The sequence below is a fragment of the Aquarana catesbeiana genome, linkage group LG01 (genome assembly GCF_042186555.1).
Source record: "Aquarana catesbeiana isolate 2022-GZ linkage group LG01, ASM4218655v1, whole genome shotgun sequence".
NCBI lineage: Eukaryota > Metazoa > Chordata > Amphibia > Anura > Ranidae > Aquarana > Aquarana catesbeiana.
Genome location: NC_133324.1, coordinates 5,782,613 through 5,803,071, shown reverse-complemented (window position 1 = coordinate 5,803,071; position 20,459 = coordinate 5,782,613). Strand labels below are relative to the sequence as shown.

The 20,459-nt window shown below is 50.7% G+C and overlaps 1 protein-coding gene across 2 annotated transcripts in view; it reads right to left on the bottom strand.

Moving 5' to 3' along the window:
* Positions 1-3,537: 3,537 nt before the first annotated feature.
* Positions 3,538-20,459, bottom strand: part of LOC141129808 (NACHT, LRR and PYD domains-containing protein 3-like) — a 31,427-nt gene continuing 14,505 nt past the window's right edge. Inside the window, exons 6-9 of one of the 2 annotated variants that reach the window (XM_073617884.1) lie at positions 15,910-16,080; positions 12,009-12,206; positions 6,091-6,174; positions 3,538-4,024 (exon numbers count right to left, since the gene is read on the bottom strand). In XM_073617884.1, the coding sequence (XP_073473985.1) occupies positions 6,132-6,174; positions 12,009-12,206; positions 15,910-16,080 (412 nt within the window). In that variant the 3' untranslated portion in view covers positions 3,538-4,024; positions 6,091-6,131. Of the gene's footprint in view, positions 4,025-5,335; positions 5,968-6,090; positions 6,175-12,008; positions 12,207-15,909; positions 16,081-20,459 lie in introns of those variants that run through there. The other variant, XM_073617877.1, reaches the window with a different exon arrangement.

Genomic DNA, 20,459 nt, shown 5'->3' with positions numbered 1-20,459 from the left:
AACACCCAGGAATCTCTATGAACCCCAGGAAACTCGAACATCCAGGAATCTCTATGAACCCCAGGAAACTTGGTGAACAACCAGGAATCTCTATGAACCCTAGGAAACTCGAACATCCAGGAATCTCTATGAACCCCAGGAAACTCGGTGAACATCCAGGAATCTCTATGAACCCCAGGAATCTCTATGAACCCCAGGAATCTTGGTGAACATCCAGGAATCTCTATGAACCCCAGGAATCTCTATGAACCCCAGGAATCTCGGTGAACATCCAGGAATCTCTATGAACCCCAGGAAACTCGGTGAACATCCAGGATTCCCTATAAACCCCAGGAAACTCGGTGAACACCCAGGAATCTCTATGAACCCCAGGAAACTTGGTGAACACCCAGGAATCTCTATGAACCCCAGGAAACTCGAACATCCAGGAATCTCTATGAACCTCAGGAAACTCGGTGAACATCCAGGAATCTCTATGAACCCCAGGAATCTCTATGAACCCCAGGAATCTCGGTGAACATCCAGGAATCTCTATGAACCCCAGGAATCGCTAAGAACCCCAGGAAACTAGGTGAACATCTAGGAATCTCTATGAACCCCAGGAATCGCTAAGAACCCCAGGAAACTAGGTGAACATCTAGGAATCGCTAAGAACCCCAGGAAACTCGGTGAACATCCAGGATTCCCTATGAACCCCAGGAAACTCGGTGATCACCCAGGAATCTCTATGAACCCCAGGAAACTTGGTGAACACCCAGGAATCTCTATGAACCCCAGGAAACTCGAACATCCAGGAATCTCTATGAACCCCAGGAAACTCGGTGAACACCCAGGAATCTCTATGAACCCCAGGAAACTCGGTGAACATCCAGGAATCTCTATGAACCCCAGGAAACTCGGTGAACATCCAGGAATCTCTATGAACCCCAGGAATCTCTATGAACCCCAGGAATCTCGGTGAACATCCAGTAATCTCTATGAACCCCAGGAATCTCTAAGAACCCCAGGAAACTAGGTGAACATCTAGGAATCTCTATGAACCCCAGGAAACTCGGTGAACACCCAGGAATCTCTATGAACCCCAGGAAATTCGAACATCCAGGAATCTCTATGAACCCCAGGAAACTCGATGAACATCCAGGATTCCCTATGAACCCCAGGAAACTTGGTGAACACCCAGGAATCTCTATGAACCCCAGGAAACTCGAACATCCAGGAATCTCTATGAACCCCAGGAAACTCGGTGAACACCCAGGAATCTCTATGAACCCCAGGAATCTCTATGAACCCCAGGAAACTCGAACATCCAGGAATCTCTATGAACCCCAGGAAACTCGGTGAACATCCAGGAATCTCTATGAACCCCAGGAATCTCTATGAACCCCAGGAATCTCGGTGAACATCCAGGAATCTCTAAGAACCCCAGGAAACTAGATGAACATCTAGGAATCTCTATGAACCCCAGGAAACTAAAACATCCAGGATTCTCTAAGAACCCCAGGAAACTCTATGAACCCCAGGAAACTCGAACATCCAGGAATCTCTATGAACCCCAGGAAACTTGGTGAACACCCAGGAATCTCTATGAACCCTAGGAAACTCGAACATCCAGGAATCTCTATGAACCCCAGGAAACTCGGTGAACATCCAGGAATCTCTATGAACCCCAGGAATCTCTATGAACCCCAGGAATCTTGGTGAACATCCAGGAATCTCTATGAACCCCAGGAATCTCTATGAACCCCAGGAATCTCGGTGAACATCCAGGAATCTCTATGAACCCCATGAAACTCGGTGAACATCCAGGATTCCCTATAAACCCCAGGAAACTCGGTGAACACCCAGGAATCTCTATGAACCCCAGGAAACTTGGTGAACACCCAGGAATCTCTATGAACCCCAGGAAACTCGAACATCCAGGAATCTCTATGAACCTCAGGAAACTCGGTGAACATCCAGGAATCTCTATGAACCCCAGGAATCTCTATGAACCCCAGGAATCTCGGTGAACATCCAGGAATCTCTATGAACCCCAGGAATCGCTAAGAACCCCAGGAAACTAGGTGAACATCTAGGAATCTCTATGAACCCCAGGAAACTCGGTGAACATCCAGGATTCCCTATGAACCCCAGGAAACTCGGTGATCACCCAGGAATCTCTATGAACCCCAGGAAACTTGGTGAACACCCAGGAATCTCTATGAACCCCAGGAAACTCGAACATCCAGGAATCTCTATGAACCCCAGGAAACTCGGTGAACATCCAGGATTCCCTATGAACCCCAGGAAACTTGGTGAACACCCAGGAATCTCTATGAACCCCAGGAAACTCGAACATCCAGGAATCTCTATGAACCCCAGGAAACTCGGTGAACACCCAGGAATCTCTATGAACCCCAGGAAACTCGGTGAACATCCAGGAATCTCTATGAACCCCAGGAAACTCGGTGAACATCCAGGAATCTCTATGAACCCCAGGAATCTCTATGAACCCCAGGAATCTCGGTGAACATCCAGGAATCTCTATGAACCCCAGGAATCTCTAAGAACCCCAGGAAACTAGGTGAACATCTAGGAATCTCTATGAACCCCAGGAAACTCGGTGAACATCCAGGATTCCCTATGAACCCCAGGAAACTCGGTGAACACCCAGGAATCTCTATGAACCCCAGGAAACTCGAACATCCAGGAATCTCTATGAACCCCAGGAAACTCGATGAACATCCAGGATTCCCTATGAACCCCAGGAAACTTGGTGAACACCCAGGAATCTCTATGAACCCCAGGAAACTCGAACATCCAGGAATCTCTATGAACCCCAGGAAACTCGGTGAACACCCAGGAATCTCTATGAACCCCAGGAATCTCTATGAACCCCAGGAAACTCGAACATCCAGGAATCTCTATGAACCCCAGGAAACTCGGTGAACATCCAGGAATCTCTATGAACCTCAGGAATCTCTATGAACCCCAGGAATCTCGGTGAACATCCAGGAATATCTATGAACCCCAGGAATCTCTATGAACCCCAGGAATCTCTATGAACCCCAGGAATCTCGGTGAACATCCAGGAATCTCTAAGAACCCCAGGAAACTAGATGAACATCTAGGAATCTCTATGAACCCCAGGAAACTAAAACATCCAGGATTCTCTATGAACCCCAGGAAACTAAAACATCCAGGAATCTCTATGAACCTCAGGAATCTCGGTGAACATCCAGGAATCTCTATGAACCCCAGGAATCTCTATGAACCCCAGGAAACTCTATGAACCCCAGGAAACTCTATGAACCCCAGGATTCTCTATGAACCCATGGTCGCGGTTAACCTGAAGCTCATGTCTACTACAGCGACATGCAGAATTCGATTTTTTCAAACACACAATGTCGTGTTGTGAATTTAGTTCTACAAATACGGCACCGGTTGGTGGAATTAAACTGCTGTACTTCACTTTTCCACAAGATGGCGGCCATGCATCATCGGCAGGTGTGATGTTAAAGGAGCACTCCAACCACACAGGCTGCTTTCCCGGGGAGCCCACGTTTCTCTTAACCACTTTCTGTCGGCTGAATGTTTCATTTTTCCCCCCACACACGTGATATTCACACAGCCAATTCATCAAATGCAAATTTTCACTACAAGTTAAATTAAAATGAATTTTAATTTGGTAAAATATAAACAACGGGGCTGTGTGGAGCAGACAAACAAATATTTACATGTGTGTATCTATATACACACACATATATACCATATATACATATATTGTTTGTACACACACATATTTTTTAAACATTTTTCTTATTTTTTATCCACCATCTATTATTAGAATGTGTTCTATTTACATACCAGTATATGTACTGTTTAATTTTATTTTTATTTACAGTATATTATTATAATACATAATAATTACATATATATATGTGTGTGTATATGCCTATCAGTGTCTTCCTCCGATGTCCCCGAATTGACCTTGTGCTGGATACGGGAGGAGCGGGACGCACACAACATTAAGAAGTGTTTCCATCTGGAAGAGAAGGGGGATGAAGATCTGAGAAATCTCTTATTTTATTGGGTTCATTTCTCTCTCTTTCCTCCAGAAAAAAACCCATGAAAACAAGACATAGGGCCGCAAATAGCACTATGTGATCAAAACACATCGTTTTCTTTAAAATCAACCCGTGTCGACAATAGTTTGTTCCTCAGGGGGAGGAGAAGAGAATCCGTAGAACTAAAAAACACACGAAAATGATATAACAAACAGTGTTAGAATACAATGTCAATGGATATTGTGACACCTAGGAAGTCCTAATCTCCAGAGAAACCAGGTGGTCATACAGGTAAAAGCAGCCTAAGCCTAGCTCTACCCCGACGTGTTTCGCCCCACCTCACCCCACCTCACCCCAGGGCTTAGTCATGGAGGTGGATGTATTGCGACACCTACTTATATACACTATATTACCAAAAGTATTGGGACACCTGCCTTTACACGCACATGAACTTTAATGACATCCCAGTCTTAGTCCGTAGGGTTCAGTATTGTGTTGGCCCACCCTTTGCAGCTATAACAGCTTCAACTCTTCTGGGAAGGCCGTCCTCAAGGTTTAGGAGTGTGTCTATGGGAATGTTTGACCATTCTTCCAGAAGAGCATTTGTGAGGTCAGGCACTGATGTTGGACGAGAAGGCCTGGCTCACAGTCTCAACATTAATTCATCCCAAAGGTGTTCTATCGGGTTGAGGTCGGTCAAGTTCCTCCACCCCAAACTCGCTCATTCATGTCTTTATGGACCTTGCTTTGTGCACTGGTGCAAATCATTTGGTGGAGGAGGGATTATGGTGTGGGGGTTGTTTTTCAGGGGTTGGGCTTGGCCCCTTAGTTCCAGTGAAGGGAACTCTTAAGGCGTCAGCATACCAAGACATTTCTGACAATTTCATGCTCCCAACTTTGTGGGAACAGTTTGGGGACGGCCCCTTCCTGTTCCAACATGACAGCGCACCAGTGCACAAAGCAAGGTCCATAAAGACATGGACGAGCGAGTTTGGGGCGGAGGAACTTGACTGGACTGCACAGAGTCCTGACCTCAACCCCAAACAAAAACACCTTTGGGATGGATTAGTGTGGAGACTGCTGTATATAAAACATCCTAAAGAGTATCCAACAACTACGAGCCAGGCGTCCAACATCAGTGCCTGACCTCACAAATGAACTTCTGGAAGAATGGTCAAACATTCCCATAGACACACTCCTAAACCTTGAGGACGGCCTTCCCAGAAGAGTTGAAGCTGTTATAGCTGCAAAAGGGTGGGGCCAACTCAATATTGAACCCTACGGACTAAGACTGGGATGCCATTAAAATTCATGTGCCTGTAAAGGCAGGTGGTGTCCCACCTGCCTTATATAGTGTATATAATTAGGTGTCGTAATACATCCACCTCCAGGACTAAGCCCTGGGGTGAGGAGGGTTGAGGTGGGGTGAGGTGGGGTGAGGAGGGGTGAGTTGGGGTGAGGTGGGGCGAAACACGTCGGGTGGAGCTAGGCTTATGCAAGAGATACATTTTCTTTTCCCTGTAAAAGGCTATCATTAATTTTTTTTTTATTTCTAGATGTGTGGAAGGAGTGTCTAACCCAGGGTTCCTCAAGAAGTTGCTAGGGGTTCCTTGATCAATGAGTAATGTCTGCCTCTCAGGTAAGTTCTTACTGACACCGATCATATTTTTAGCTATCTGTAAGGAAGTAATTGCTCCCAATGAGCACAAGTGTAAGGAGCACTCTTCTCACTGGCCATCACACGAATGAAACATGAGTTGTAGATGTAGTCATTTTAGCAGAGACCAGAAAGTTATTTCAAGGGTTATTTCTGCGTCAAGGTTGAGTTGAGGTTGAGAAAGGCAGATTTACCCAATTATTCTTCCTGGTGGCCTTTTCTATCCATTATGCATTCTGTTCTGGAGGTTCTTTTATTTTAAATCTAATGGAGGGGGAAGAAAAGTAGACCATTTCTAATAAGCACATGATACTTTATACTAACCGATCTCTTCTCTAAAACCAAAGCGGAAAGAAACCCAATACACAAGTGATGGAAGACACTTACATCAAACATATCGGTAGATGGACCACTTTGTTGGGATCTTCTCATGTAGTCCTTGTTGGGCTGTACTCCAATTCAATGTATTCACTAGATGTATATGGAAGAAGGAGAAGACAGGGTTTGTATTATGCTCAAGATACACACACATACCTATACATACAGTGCCTTGAAAAAGTATTCATACCCCTTGAATTTTCCCACACTTTGTCATGTTACAGCCAAAAAACGTTAATGTATTTTATGTGATAGACCAACACAAAGTTGCACATAATTGTGAAGTGGAAGGAAAATGATAAATGATACAAATAAATATGTGAAAAGTGCGGGGGGCATTTGTATGGCGCCCCCCTGAGCCAATACTTTGTAGAACCCCCTTTCACTGCAATTACAGCTGCAAGTCTTTCTGTGGATGTCTCTACCAGCTTTGCACATCTAGAGAGGGACATTTCTGCCCATTCTTCTTTGCAGAATATCTCAAGCTCTGTCAGATTGGATGGAGAGCGTCTGTGAACAGCAATTTTCAAGTCTTGCGACAGATTCTCAATGTGATTTAGGTCTGGACTGTGACTGGGCCATTCTAACATATGAAAATACTTTGATGTAAACCATTCCATTGTAGCTCTGGCTTTATGTTTAGGGTCGTTGTCCTGCTGGAAGGTGAACCTCCGCCCCGGTCTCAAGTCTTTTGTAGACTCTAAAAGGTTTTCTTCTAAGATTGTTCTGTATTTGTCTCCATCCATCTTCCCATCAACTCTGACCAGCTTCCCTGTCCCTGCTGAAGAAAACCATCCCCACCACATGATGCTGCCACCACCATGTTTCACGGTGGGGATGGTGTGTTCAGGGTGATGTGCAGTGTTAGTTTTCCCCACACATAGCGTTTTGCTTTTAGGCCATAAAGTTGAATTTTGGTCTCCTCTGACCAGATCACCTTCTTCCACATGTTTGCTGTGTCCTCCACATGGCTTCTCACAAACTACAAACAGGACTTCTTATGACTTTCTTTCACCAATATCTTTCTTCTTGTCACTCTTCTATAAAGGGCAGATTTGTGAAGAACACGACTAATAGTTGTCCTGTGGACAGATTCTCCCACCTGAGCTGTGGATCTCTGCAGCTCCTCCAGAGTTACCATGGACCTCTTGGTTCTTCTCTGATGAATGTTCTCCTTGCCCGGCCGGTCAGTTTAGGTGGACGGCCATGTCTTGGTAGGTTTGCAGTTGTGCCATACTCTTTCCATTTTCCGATGATGGATTGAACAGAGCTCTGTGAGATGTTCAAAGCTTGGGAGATTTATTTTATAACCTAACTCTGCTTTATACTTCTCCACAACTTTAACCCTGACCTGTCTGGTGTGTTCCTTGGCCTTCATGATGCTGTTTGTTCACTGAGGTTCTCTAACAAACCTCTGAGGGCTTCACAGAACAGCTGTATTTATACTGAGATTAAATTACACACAGGTGGACTCTATTTACTAATCAGGTGACTTCTGAAGACAATTGGTTCCACTAGATTTTAGTTAAGGGTATCAGAGTAAAGGGGGCTGAATACAAATGCCCCCCCCCCCCCCCACACACACACACACTTTTCACATATTTATTTGTATCATTTATCATTTTCCTTCCACTTCACAATTATGTGACACTTTGTGTTGGTCCATCACATAAAATCCCAATAAAATACATTTACGTTTTTTGGTTGTAACATGACAAAATGTGGAACATTTCAAGGGGTATGAATACTTTTTCAAGGCACTGTACACACATAGAGGTTGATTTACTAAAGGCAGATAATAGTCTTTTGACTAAAATGCCATTTTAGTTTTAGTCATCTGAATTGTTTTGGGGTTGTTGTCATATTTTAGTCAACTAAAATCTAATGGGTTTAGTTTAATTGTAATGCATTATTTAAGCATTTCTCTAGAATTGCCAAACTCTTCAGGATCTTCTCGCCTCTGGAGGCACCTATTGGACTGGGAACTTGATTACTAAACAAACAATCCCCCAAGAGACTGAACCTATGGACATATCCGGCTTCGGGATTTGTGAGTAGAGGCCTTACCTACGGTGCAAACTATTTCCTGGTCCTCAGCTGTGAAGCTACAGACTGCTTCAGTCCACTTAACTACTCCGCTTATTCTTCAAACTATCTCGTGGTCCTCAGCCGTAAGATTTTAGACCGTTTCAGTCTGCTAAATGGCTTCATAGTCCCCAGCTGAGAGTGACTGGATTAGGTCTCGTTTACACTTACTTCAAAATGTGACATTGAAAGCTTTGTTAAAGCACTCTGAATGCCAATCAAAAGCTAATTTCAATAAATAAAACGGTCACCTTACAGTCCTGGTCAGAAGTTGCATTCGCTTCGCTTCAAAAATTATCCCCCATGTCGCTTTCTTGGTGATTCAGAGTGTCTCCAAATCCTCCATAGAAGTCTATGACAACCAGTGGCGTCGCTAGGGGGTGGCTTTTGGGGCTATAGCCCCGAATCTGGGGTCCATAGCCCAGAGTCTCTGCAGGAGTCCCCAAGGGGAGGGGAGGTTCTCTGGGGACCCTGATGTAAGTGGGGGGCTCTCTGGGGACCCTGATGCAAGGGGGAGGCTCTCCAGGGACCCTGATGCAAGGGGGGTTCTCTGGGAACCCTAATGTAAATGGGGGGCTCTCTGGGGAACTTGATGCAAGGGGGAGGCTCTCTGGGGACTCTGATGTAAGGAGGAGGCTCTCTGGGGACCCTGATGTAAGGGGGCCTCTCTGGGGACCCTGTTGCAAGGGGGAGGCTCTCTGGGGACCCTGATGTAAGGGGGGCTCTCTGGGGACCCTGTTGCAAGGGGGAGGCTCTCTGGGGACCCTGATGTAAGGGGGAGGCTCTCTGGGGACCCTGATGTAAGGGGGGCTCTCTGGGGACCCTGTTGCAAGGGGGGGCTCTCTGGGGACCCTGTTGCAAGGGGGGGCTCTCTGGGGATCCTGATGTAAGGGGGGGCTCTCTGGGGACCCTGATGTAAGGGGGGGCTCTCTGGGGACCCTGATGTAAGGGGGGCTCTCTGGGGACCCTGTTGCAAGGGGGGGCTCTCTGGGGACCCTGTTGCAAGGGGGGGGGCTCTCTGGGGATCCTGATGTAAGGGGGAGGCTCTCTGGGGACCCTGATGTAAGGGGGGCTCTCTGGGGACCCTGTTGCAAGGGGGGGGCTCTCTGGGGATCCTGATGTAAGGGGGAGGCTCTCTGGGGACCCTGATGTAAGGGGGGCTCTCTGGGGACCCTGATGTAAGGGGGGGCTCTCTGGGGACCCTGATGTAAGGGGGGGCTCTCTGGGGACCCTGATGTAAGGGGGGGCTTTCTGGGGATATATACATACACACGTATATTACTGTATATACATGTGTATGCCCACCCAAGTGTATGACTTGCTTTATTACACTGCTATGAGCTCTAGCCCCAGATCTTTTGTAGACCTAGCAACGCCCCCCGATGACAACTCTAACAGCACCTGCAGGTTCTGAGAGGCTTTTATTCAGCTTTAGCTTTGCTTCATTTTGGATGTATTACAGATATGAGATATCCCAGGATGCACTGGGAAACCAACAAGCAAACCAGAAAGATATCAATAGCAGTCACATCCAGTTCTTGTGTATATATTCTGGGAGTGCCTGGTTCAGATGTCACATCTGGTGTGCAGCGTGGAGGACCAGAGCAGGAGAAACTAGAAGATGTCACATGTGGGGCGCAGCATTGGAGCAACAAAACAGGAGATGAGCGGGGACCAGAGAGAGAGGAGGATCAAAAAAACAGGTGATCAGCAGAGCTGGGGGTTACTACTGAGTTGGGCATCAGCAGAGCTGGTAGTTACTACTGGGGGATCAGCAGAGCTGGGGGTTACTACTGAGTGGGGGGGGGGATCAGCAGAGCTGGGAGTTACTACTGAGTTGGGCATCAGCAGAGCTGGGGGTTACTACTGAGTGGGGGGGGGATCAGCAGAGCTGGGAGTTACTACTGAGTTGGGCATCAGCAGAGCTGGGGGTTACTACTGAGTGGGGGGGGGATCAGCAGAGCTGGGAGTTACTACTGAGTGGGGCATCAGCAGAGCTGGTAGTTACTACTGGGAGATCAGCAGAGCTGGGGGTTACCACTGAGTGGGGAGATCAGCAGAGCTGGGGGTTACTACTGAGTTGGGCATCAGCAGAGCTGGGGGTTACTACTGAGTTGGGCATCAGCAGAGCTGGGGGTTACTACTAAGTTGGGCATCAGCAGAGCTGGGGGTTACTACTGAGTTGGGCATCAGCAGAGCTGGGGGTTACTACTGAGTTGGGCATCAGCAGAGCTGGGGGTTACTACTGAGTTGGGCATCAGCAGAGCTGGTAGTTACTACTGGTGGATCAGCAGAGCTGGGGGCTACTACTGAGTGGGGGATCAGCAGAGTTGTGGGTTACTACTGAGTGGGAGATCAGCAGAGCTGAGGGTTACTACTGAGATGGGCATTAGCAGAACTGAGGATTACTACTGAGTTGGGGATAAGCAGAGTTGGGGGTTACTACTGAGTTGGACATCAGCAGAACTGGGGGTTACTGCTGAATGGGGGGGGGGGGTCAGCAGAGCTGGGGGCTCTACTACTGAGTAATAAGCTCCAGATCTGTTGAATGGGGATGCTAATGAGCTGGGGTTCTACTGGGCCCCTTTTAAACAAATAGATATTCAACATGCACAGGGCATTTGCCAAGCTTCATTAAAACTCAAGAAAGCACCACCAAAGCACCACAGAAGCATCACCGATGCATTACTGAAGCATCAAAACACATCAGAAAAGCACATTGAAGCAGTAGGAGCTTTAATGTGAGTTAAAGTCAAAGCAAGCATAAATGAGACCTTACTGTGCTGCTACTAAGAGAAGAGTGTCCTTGGATCTTTGTGCTTTGATGTTTTGGAGGATCCACAGGCCCCATTGTCCCCTAAAGTTTTACAAACAATAAATCATGAAAAGACATCCCCTAGACTGTTTAATATGTCGGAGTGAATGGACTGCTGCCTGGGTGACCGGTGGCCTTCCCACTGTTTTGGGAATGAACCCGTTAATTATGGGGGGTAGTGCTACAAAGAGATTTGGACTTCCTCTATTCATGGGAGATTCTGTCAGTGCTTCCTGGAAGTGCTCGGTGCCTTCATAAGACTCCAGATCTGAGGGATTAGCCTTGGCCATGATGGCCCTCAGCAATGTCTGCATGTGTGTGTTATAATGAAGGCCTCTTGATCCCTTTAGGGAAAGAGAGCCTTGACTGATGGGGGCATGGCCAGGAGCTGAAGTGGTCACAGGGGATTGGTTGAATGTCACAAGGTGATGGGACGGGTCTGAGGTTGTGCCCCATGGAATTATGGCTTTTTTTTTTGGAGACCTTGTGGTTGGAAGAGCTGCCCACCCTCCTTCCCTCTTTTGGATGGTACGTCACAGCTTTAGCAGCATTTTTTTTTTAGCTTCCCACTATTTAAAGTAGATGTAATGGGCTATTCCCTTGATTGAAGTCGGAATTAGTCTGTCTGTCTGGCACTTATGGTAAGGACAGGCCACCTTTGGAATTTTGTCTAGTTTAGGGGTCTTCAAACTATGGCCCTCCAGTTGTTCAGGAACTACAATTCATCATGCCTAGTCATGTCTGTGAATGTCAGAGTTTTACAATGCCTCATGGGACATGTAGAGGGCCATAGTTTGGAGATCCCTAGTTTGGAGAGCCTTGCCCTTTTCCAACCTAATGGTTGTAAGTGTGGTTTCTTTATGGGGGGGGGGGGGGGGCGCAAGGGGTTTGTTACTATGTTAACAGTTGTTTTTTTCCTAGGCCTATGCATATGAGCAGTCAAGCCAGACAACATCTGTCTCTATCACATAATCCTCCTTCATTACCGGTGGCTGACAAAAATGGAAAGAACATGGTTGGTTCTCACTTGATCGTGCCCCAGATATTGAGTAAAGAGTCATTCCAGTTACAACCCGGTAGACGAAGGGATTCTAACAACTGATGAATGTCTGGGATAGTCATCTCCTCTTCCACATAAAACATCACATCCAGTTTGGTCTCAGGCTGACTCCTGATAAGCCCATGAAGTTCATTACAGGTTGCTTGGGTTAAGCCGCAGGTGAACCTTTTCAGAAAGAGAGAACATGTGTTACTTTCCCTCCATGATATCCGGACCCATCTCTAGCCACCGATATCTTCATTTCAACAAAGAAAATTTTACACCTTGGCTCCTGCCGGGGGCAGCTCAAATGTCGGAGTCCCTCACACAGGTCTTACTCCAGAGCCCTGATCATTAACCACTTCCCACCAAACCTATTGTCAAAATGACAGCTGGGACATTCAACATTTTGGGTGGATGTCATATGATGTTCTCCCGGGAACGGGCCTCGCGTGCACCCCATGGGCAGCACAATCTGTCACCCAGATTGTGTCAACTGTGCCCACTGGCCATCTCCCAGCACAATCCCCACCCCAGCGAAAAAAAATCCCCCTCCTTAACACAAATGCTCTACCCTTCAAATTTCCCCTCCGAGCACAAATCTTCTCCTCCAACTCCAAATTCCCCCGTCCTAGCACAAATTTCCCTCCCCCAATTAAGCACAACCGCCCCCCCCCCCCCCAAATTTCCCCTTCTAACACAAATGCCCCCCAATCATCTCTACTAGCACAAACTAATCCCCCCCCACCATTTTAACTTTCCTAGCACAAACCCCCAAATCCTCTTCCCCCATCCCCCCCCTAAAATCCCAACTCCTAGCACACCTCCCCAAATTTCCCCTCCTAGAACAATTTGTGCCTCCTGCCGATCCCCCCCAAATCACCCCTCCCAACTCCCCTCCCCTCGATCTCTTTGTGGTGCTCCCCCAACCTCACATGATATCACAGTGCCCATTGCAGCCGCCCCTCCTGCCCACCTCTGCTGCCGGTACCATGTGATCGCTGTGACCAATCACAGCAGATCACATGGCAATTCTACGCAATGCATGGCTTCCTTTCATGCCATTCATTGGATACAATTGTGTTGCTAGCTGCGATTGGTCACAGCGATCACATGGTACCGGCAGCAGGGGTGGGCACCAGGACAATGCAGACGCCCACAAAATGACCCAGTTTTGGAAAGCAAACACCCCCAACGTACAATCTATGAGGCACAATGAGTCTTTTGGACATGACATTTTTTTTCACAAGTTTTTGGAAAATATGGAAAGAAAATGGAAACAATTTTTTTTTTTTTTTTTACACAAAATTGTCACTTTATAAGATATTTCCAACACGTCATGTACATTGCAAAAATGATACCCCAAAATACGTTCTGCTACTCCTGAGTATGGAGGTACCACATTTTTCACAGCCTGGCCACATAGAGAGGCCCAACATGCAGGGAGTACCTTCAGTTGTTCAGGGGGCATAAATTACACACCTCATTTCCTGACTACCTAACCCACTTTTGTAAGGCACTGTAGGGAACTGATGGGCACTGATTTGGCACAGATAAGCACTGATGTGGCATGGATGAGCACTGATGTGGCATGGATGAGCACTGATGTTGCACGGATGAGCACTGATGTGGCATGGATGAGCACTGATGTGGCACGGATGTGGCATGGATGAGCACTGATGTGGCACGGATGAGCATTGATGTGGCACCGATGTGGCATGAATGAGCACTGATGTGGCACGGATGTAGCATGGATGGGCACGGATGAGGCATGAATGTGGCATGGATGGACACAGGTGAGTTATGGATGTGGCATGGATGGGCACAGATGGGGCATGGATGAGCACTGATGTGACACTGATGTGGCATGGATGTGGCATGGATGGGGCATGGATGGGGCATGCATGGGGCACAGATGAGGCATGGATGAGCACGGATGGGGCATGGATCGGCACGGATGGGGCATGGATGAGCACAGGTGAGTTATGGATGTGGCACAGATGAGCATTAATGTGGCATGGATGGGGCATGGATGAGCCTGGATGGGCACAGGTGAGTTATGGATGAGCACTGATGTGGCATGGATGTGACATGGATAGGCACAGGTGAGTTATGGATGTGGCATTGATGGGCACAGATGAAGCATGGATGAGCACGGATGTGGCATGGATGTGACATGGATGGGCACAGGCGAGTTATGGATGTGGCATTGATGGGCACAGATGAAGCATGGATGAGCACGGATGTGGCATGGATGTGACATGGATGGGCACAGGTGAGTTATGGATGTGGCATTGATGGGCACAGATGAAGCATGGATGAGCATGGATGGGGCATGGATGAGCCATGCATGGGCGCAGGTGAGTTATGGATGTGGCACAGATGAGCACTGATGTGGCATGGATGAGCACTGATGTGGCACGGATGGGCATTGATGGGCACAGATGAAGCATGGATGAGCATGGATGGGGCATGGATGAGCCATGGATGGGTGCAGGTGAGTTATGGATGTGGCACAGATGAGCACAGATGAGGCATGGATGAGCACTGATGTGACACTGATGTGATACGGATGAGCATGGATGTGACATGGATGAGCACTGATGTGGCATGGATGTGGCATGGATGGGGCACAGATGAGGCATGGATGAGCACGGATGGGGCATGGATCGGCACGGATGGGGCATGGATGAGCACAGGTGAGTTATGGATGTGGCACAGATGAGCATTAATGTGGCATGGATGGGGCATAGATGAGCCTGGATGGGCACAGGTGAGTTATGGATGAGCACTGATGTGGCATGGATGGGCACAGGTGAGTTATGGATGTGGCATTGATGGGCACAGATGAAGCATGGATGAGCCCGGATGGGGCATGGATGAGCCATGGATGGGCGCAGGTGAGGTATGGATGTGGCATTGATGGGCACAGATGAAGCACAGATGAGCACTGATGTGGCATGGATGAGCACTGATGTGGCACGGATGAGCATTGATGGGCACAGATGAAGCATGGATGAGCACGGATGGGGCATGGATGTGACATGGATGGGCGCAGGTGAGTTATGGATGTGGCACAGATGAGCACTGATGTGTTATGGATGTGGCACAGATGAGCACTGATGTGGCATGGATGAGCACTGATGGGCACAGATGAAGCATGGATGAGCATGGATGTGACATGGATGGGCACAGGTGTGTTATGGATGTGGCACAGATGAGCATTAATGTGGCATGAATGGGCACAGATGAGGCATGGATGGGGCATGGATGAGCACAGATGGGGCATGGATCAGCACTTTGAAGTTGTCCAAAATGTCTTGGTATGCTGACGCCTTAAGAGTTCCCTTCACTGGAACTAAGGGGCCAAGCCCAACCCCTGAAAAACATCCCCCACACCATAATCCCCAATCCACCAAATGATTTGGACCAGTGCACAAAACAAGGTCCATAAAAGAGTTTGGGGTGGAGGAACTTGACTGCGCAGAGTCCTGACCTCAACCCGATAGAACACCTTTGCGCTGAATTAGAGCGCAGACTGCGAGCCAGGCCTTCTTATCCAACATCAGTGCTTGACCTCACAAATGCTCTTCTGGAAGAATGGTCAAACATTCCCATAGACACCCTCCTAAACCTTGTGGACGGCCTTCCCAGAAGAGTTGAAGCTGTTATAGCTGCAAAGGGCGGAGCCAACTCAATATTGAACCCTCCGGACTAAGACTGGGAGGTCATTAAAGGTCATGTGTGTGTAAAGGCAGGCGTCCCAATACTTTTGGTAATATAGAGTATATAATGTTTGGGGGGGTTCCAAGTTATTTTCTAGCAAAAAACATTCTGATTTAAAAAACAGGGGTAAACAGAAAAGTCGGGATCGGCAATAAATTCTCACCGGAGTTTCTGCAGGGAAGAGCGGGGATGTCGGAGTCCCTCACACAGAAGGGTCACATCGGAGTCCTGCAGACGGGGTGAAAGTAGGAGGAGTTTCTTCAGAGACCCGGGTGTAAGAATCAGAGAGCGGAGCCCCTCACACGACAACGAGGATTTCTCATAACAGGTGAACCTGGAGAGAGACAGCAAAACCAAATAAGAGCCCATCCCTTTATATTCCAACTCCATCACCCCGGACTTCATCCATAACAATACAATTACTACAAGAAAGTAGAAGAAGAATCAAATCATTAGTAAGAAATGATGACTCCTATTTCCATATAAAGCGGAACTTCGCCCGAAAGAGGAATATCCTCTTGTTTGCATCCTCTAAAACATGGCCGCACTTGGCACTTTCTTTTTGGGGGGGGGGGGACTCGGTTTTGACAGGTACCCACTCCCACTTCTAGTGCTGGAACTTCTCCCCCCCTCCCCCTCCCTCCTTTCTAGGGTTGCAACCTGTCCGGACAGTCCAGGTTTTGAATCACGTGTCCGGGTTTCAGTCCGCCTAAAAAACTACGGACACATTATTCAGACAGGAAATGTGGCTGAACAGCGCCTGACGGGAGGGTGAGGGCGGGGCCTGACGGGAGGGTGAGGATTGCGCCTGACGGGAGGGTGAGGACAGTGCCTGACGGGAGGGTGAGGACGGGGCATGACGGGAGGGTGAGGACAGTGCCTGACGGGAGGGTGAGGACAGCGCCTGACGGGAGGGTGAGGACGGGGCATGACGGGAGGGTGAGGACAGTGCCTGACGGGAGGGTGAGGGCGGGGCCTGACGGGAGGGTGAGGACAGTGCCTGACGGGAGGGTGAGGGCGGGGCCTGACGGGAGGGTGAGGACAGTGCCTGACGGGAGGGTGAGGACAGCGCCTGACGGGAGGGTGAGGACGGGGCATGACGGGAGGGTGAGGACGGGGCATGACGGGAGGGTGAGGACAGTGCCTGACGGGAGGGTGAGGACAGCACCTGACGGGAGGGTGAGGACGGGGCATGACGGGAGGGTGAGGACGGGGCATGACGGGAGGGTGAGGACAGGGCATGACGGGAGGGTGAGGACGGGGCATGATGGGAGGGTGAGGACGGGGCATGATGGGAGGGTGAGGACGGGGCCTGACGGGAGGGTGAAGACAGCACCTGACGGGAGGGTGAGGACAGCGCCTGATGGGAGGGTGAGGACGGGGCCTGACGGGGGGGTGAGGACAGCGCCTGACGGGATGGTGAGGACGGGGCCTGACGGGAGGGTGAGGACGGGGCCTGACGGGAGGGTGAGGACAGCGCCTGATGGGAGGGTGAGGACAGCGCCTGATGGGAGGGTGAGGACGGGGCCTGACGGGAGGGTGAGGACGGGGCCTGACGGGAGGGTGAGGACGGGACCTGACGGAAGGGTGAGGACGGGGCCTGACGGGAGCGTGAAGACGGGGCCTGACGGGAGCGTGAAGACGGGGCCTGTAAGGAGGGTGAGGACGGGGCCTGACAGGAGGGTGAGGACACCTGACGGGAGGGTGAGGACACCTGACGGGAGGGTGAGGACGGGGCCTGACTGGAGGGTGAGGACGGGGCCTGACGGGAGGGTGAGGACGGGGCCTGAAGGGAGGGTGAGGACGGGGTCTGATGGGAGGGTGAGGATGGGGCCTGACGGGAGGGTGAGGACGGGGCCTGACAGGAGGGTGAGGACACCTGACGGGAGGGTGAAGACGGGGCCTGACGGGAGGGTGAGGACGGGGCCTGACGAGAGGGTGAGGACGGGGCCTGAAGGGAGGGTGAGGACGGGGTCTGACGGGAGGGTGAGGACACCTGATGGGAGGGTGAGGACGGGGCCTGACGGGAGGGTGAGGACGGGGCCTGACGAGAGGGTGAGGACGGGGCCTGAAGGGAGGGTGAGGACGGGGTCTGACGGGAGGGTGAGGACGGGGCCTGACGGGAGGGTGAAGACGGGGCCTGACAGGAGGGTGAAGACGGGGCCTGATGGGAGGGTGAGGACGGGGCCTGACGGGAGGGTGAGGACACCTGACGGGAGGGTGAGGACACCTGACGGGAGGGTGAGGACACCTGATGGGAGGGTGAGGACGGGGCCTGACGGGAGGGTGAGGACGGGGCCTGACGGGAGGGTGAGGACGGGGCCTGAAGGGAGGGTGAGGACAGGGTCTGACGGGAGGGTGAGGACGGGGCCTGACGGGAGGGTGAAGACGGGGCCTGACAGGAGGGTGAAGACGGGGCCTGACCGGAGGGTGAGGACGGGGCCTGACGGGAGGGTGAGGACGGGGCCTGAAGGGAGGGTGAGGACGGGGTCTGACGGGAGGGTGAGGACGGGGCCTGACGGGAGGGTGAGGACGGGACCTGACGGAAGGGTGAGGACGGGGCCTGACGGGAGGGTGAGGACGGGGCCTGACGGGAGCGTGAAGACGGGGCCTGACGGGAGCGTGAAGACGGGGCCTGTAAGGAGGGTGAGGACGGGGCCTGACAGGAGGGTGAGGACACCTGACGGGAGGGTGAGGACACCTGACGGGAGGATGAGGACGGGGCCTGACTGGAGGGTGAGGACGGGGCCTGACGGGAGGGTGAGGACGGGGCCTGAAGGGAGGGTGAGGACGGGGTCTGATGGGAGGGTGAGGATGGGGCCTGACGGGAGGGTGAGGACGGGGCCTGACAGGAGGGTGAGGACACCTGACGGGAGGGTGAAGACGGGGCCTGACGGGAGGGTGAGGACGGGGCCTGACGAGAGGGTGAGGACGGGGCCTGAAGGGAGGGTGAGGACGGGGTCTGACGGGAGGGTGAGGACGGGGCCTGACGAGAGGGTGAGGACGGGGCCTGAAGGGAGGGTGAGGACGGGGTCTGACGGGAGGGTGAGGACGGGGCCTGACGGGAGGGTGAAGACGGGGCCTGACAGGAGGGTGAAGACGGGGCCTGACGGGAGGGTGAGGACGGGGCCTGACGGGAGGGTGAGGACACCTGACGGGAGGATGAGGACACCTGACGGGAGGATGAGGACACCTGACGGGAGGGTGAGGACACCTGATGGGAGGGTGAGGACGGGGCCTGACGGGAGGGTGAGGACGGGGCCTGAAGGGAGGGTGAGGACGGGGCCTGACGGGAGGGTGAGGACGGGGCCTGACGGGAGGGTGAAGACAGGGCCTGACAGGAGGGTGAAGACGGGGCCTGACGGGAGGGTGAGGACGGGGCCTGACGGGAGGGTGAAGACAGGGCCTGACAGGAGGGTGAAGACGGGGCCTGACGGGAGGGTGAGGACGGGGCCTGACGGGAGGGTGAGGACACCTGACGGGAGGGTGAGGACACCTGATGGGAGGGTGAGGACGGGGCCTGACGGGAGGGTGAGGACGGGGTGGGATCCCAGGACATGTAAGTGTGTTTATATTAAAAGTCAGCAGCTACAGTCATTTGTAAAGTATTTGTGGCTGCTGACTTTGAATTTTTTTTTTGGGGGGGGGGGCCCTGGGGCGCCTTTTTAACCACCTCCAGTCCGGGCTTTTTCTGGCACTTTTTGTTAACATCAATCAGTATTTTTCTTTTTTTGTTATGAAAAATGACTTACATCAAAGTAGTGCAGGAACCTTTATGTGTCAAAAGTCGCATGTTAGGGTTAAAGGTTAGGGATACAAGCACCTTCATACATTTTATATACACACACTCACACTATTGTCAAAAGTATTGGGACGCCTGCCTTTACACACACATGAACTTTAATGGCACCCCAGTCTTAGTCCGTAGGGTTCAATATGGAGTTGGCTCCGCCCTTTGCAGCTATAACAGCTTCAACTCTTCTGAGAAGGCCGTCCACAAGGTTTAGGAGTGTGTCTATGGGAATGTCTGACCATTCTTCTAGAAGCGCATTCGTGAGGTCAGGCGCGGATGTTGGAGAAAAAGGCCTGGATCGCTGTCTCTGCTCTAATTCATCCCAAAAGGTGTTCTATCAGGTTGAGGTCAGGACTCTGTGCAGACCAGTCAAGTTCCTCCACCCCAAACTCGCTCATCCATGTCTTTATGGACCTTGCTTTGTGCACTGGTCCAAATCATTTGGTGGAGGGGCGGATTATGGTGTGGGGTTGTTTTTCAGGGGTTGGGCTTGGCCCTTTAGTTCCAGTGAAAGGAAGTCTTAAGGCGTCAGCATACCAAGACATTTTGAACAATTTCATGCTTCCAACTTTGTGGGAACAGTTTGGGGACGGCCCCTTCCTGTTCCAACATGACTGCCCACCAGTGCACAAAGCAAGGTCCATAAAGACATGGATGAGCGAGTTTGGGACGGAGGAACTTGACTGGCCTGCACAGAGTCCTGACGTCAACCCAATAGAACACCTTTGGGATGAATTAGAGCCTGCGAGCCAGGCCTTCTCATCCAACATCAGTGCCTGACCTCACAACTGTTCTTCTGGAAGAACGGTCAAACATTCCCACAGACACACTCCTAAAGCTTTTGAATGGCCTTCCCAGTTGAAGGTTTTATAGCTGCAAAGGGTGGGCCAACTCAATATTGAACCCTACGGACTAAGACT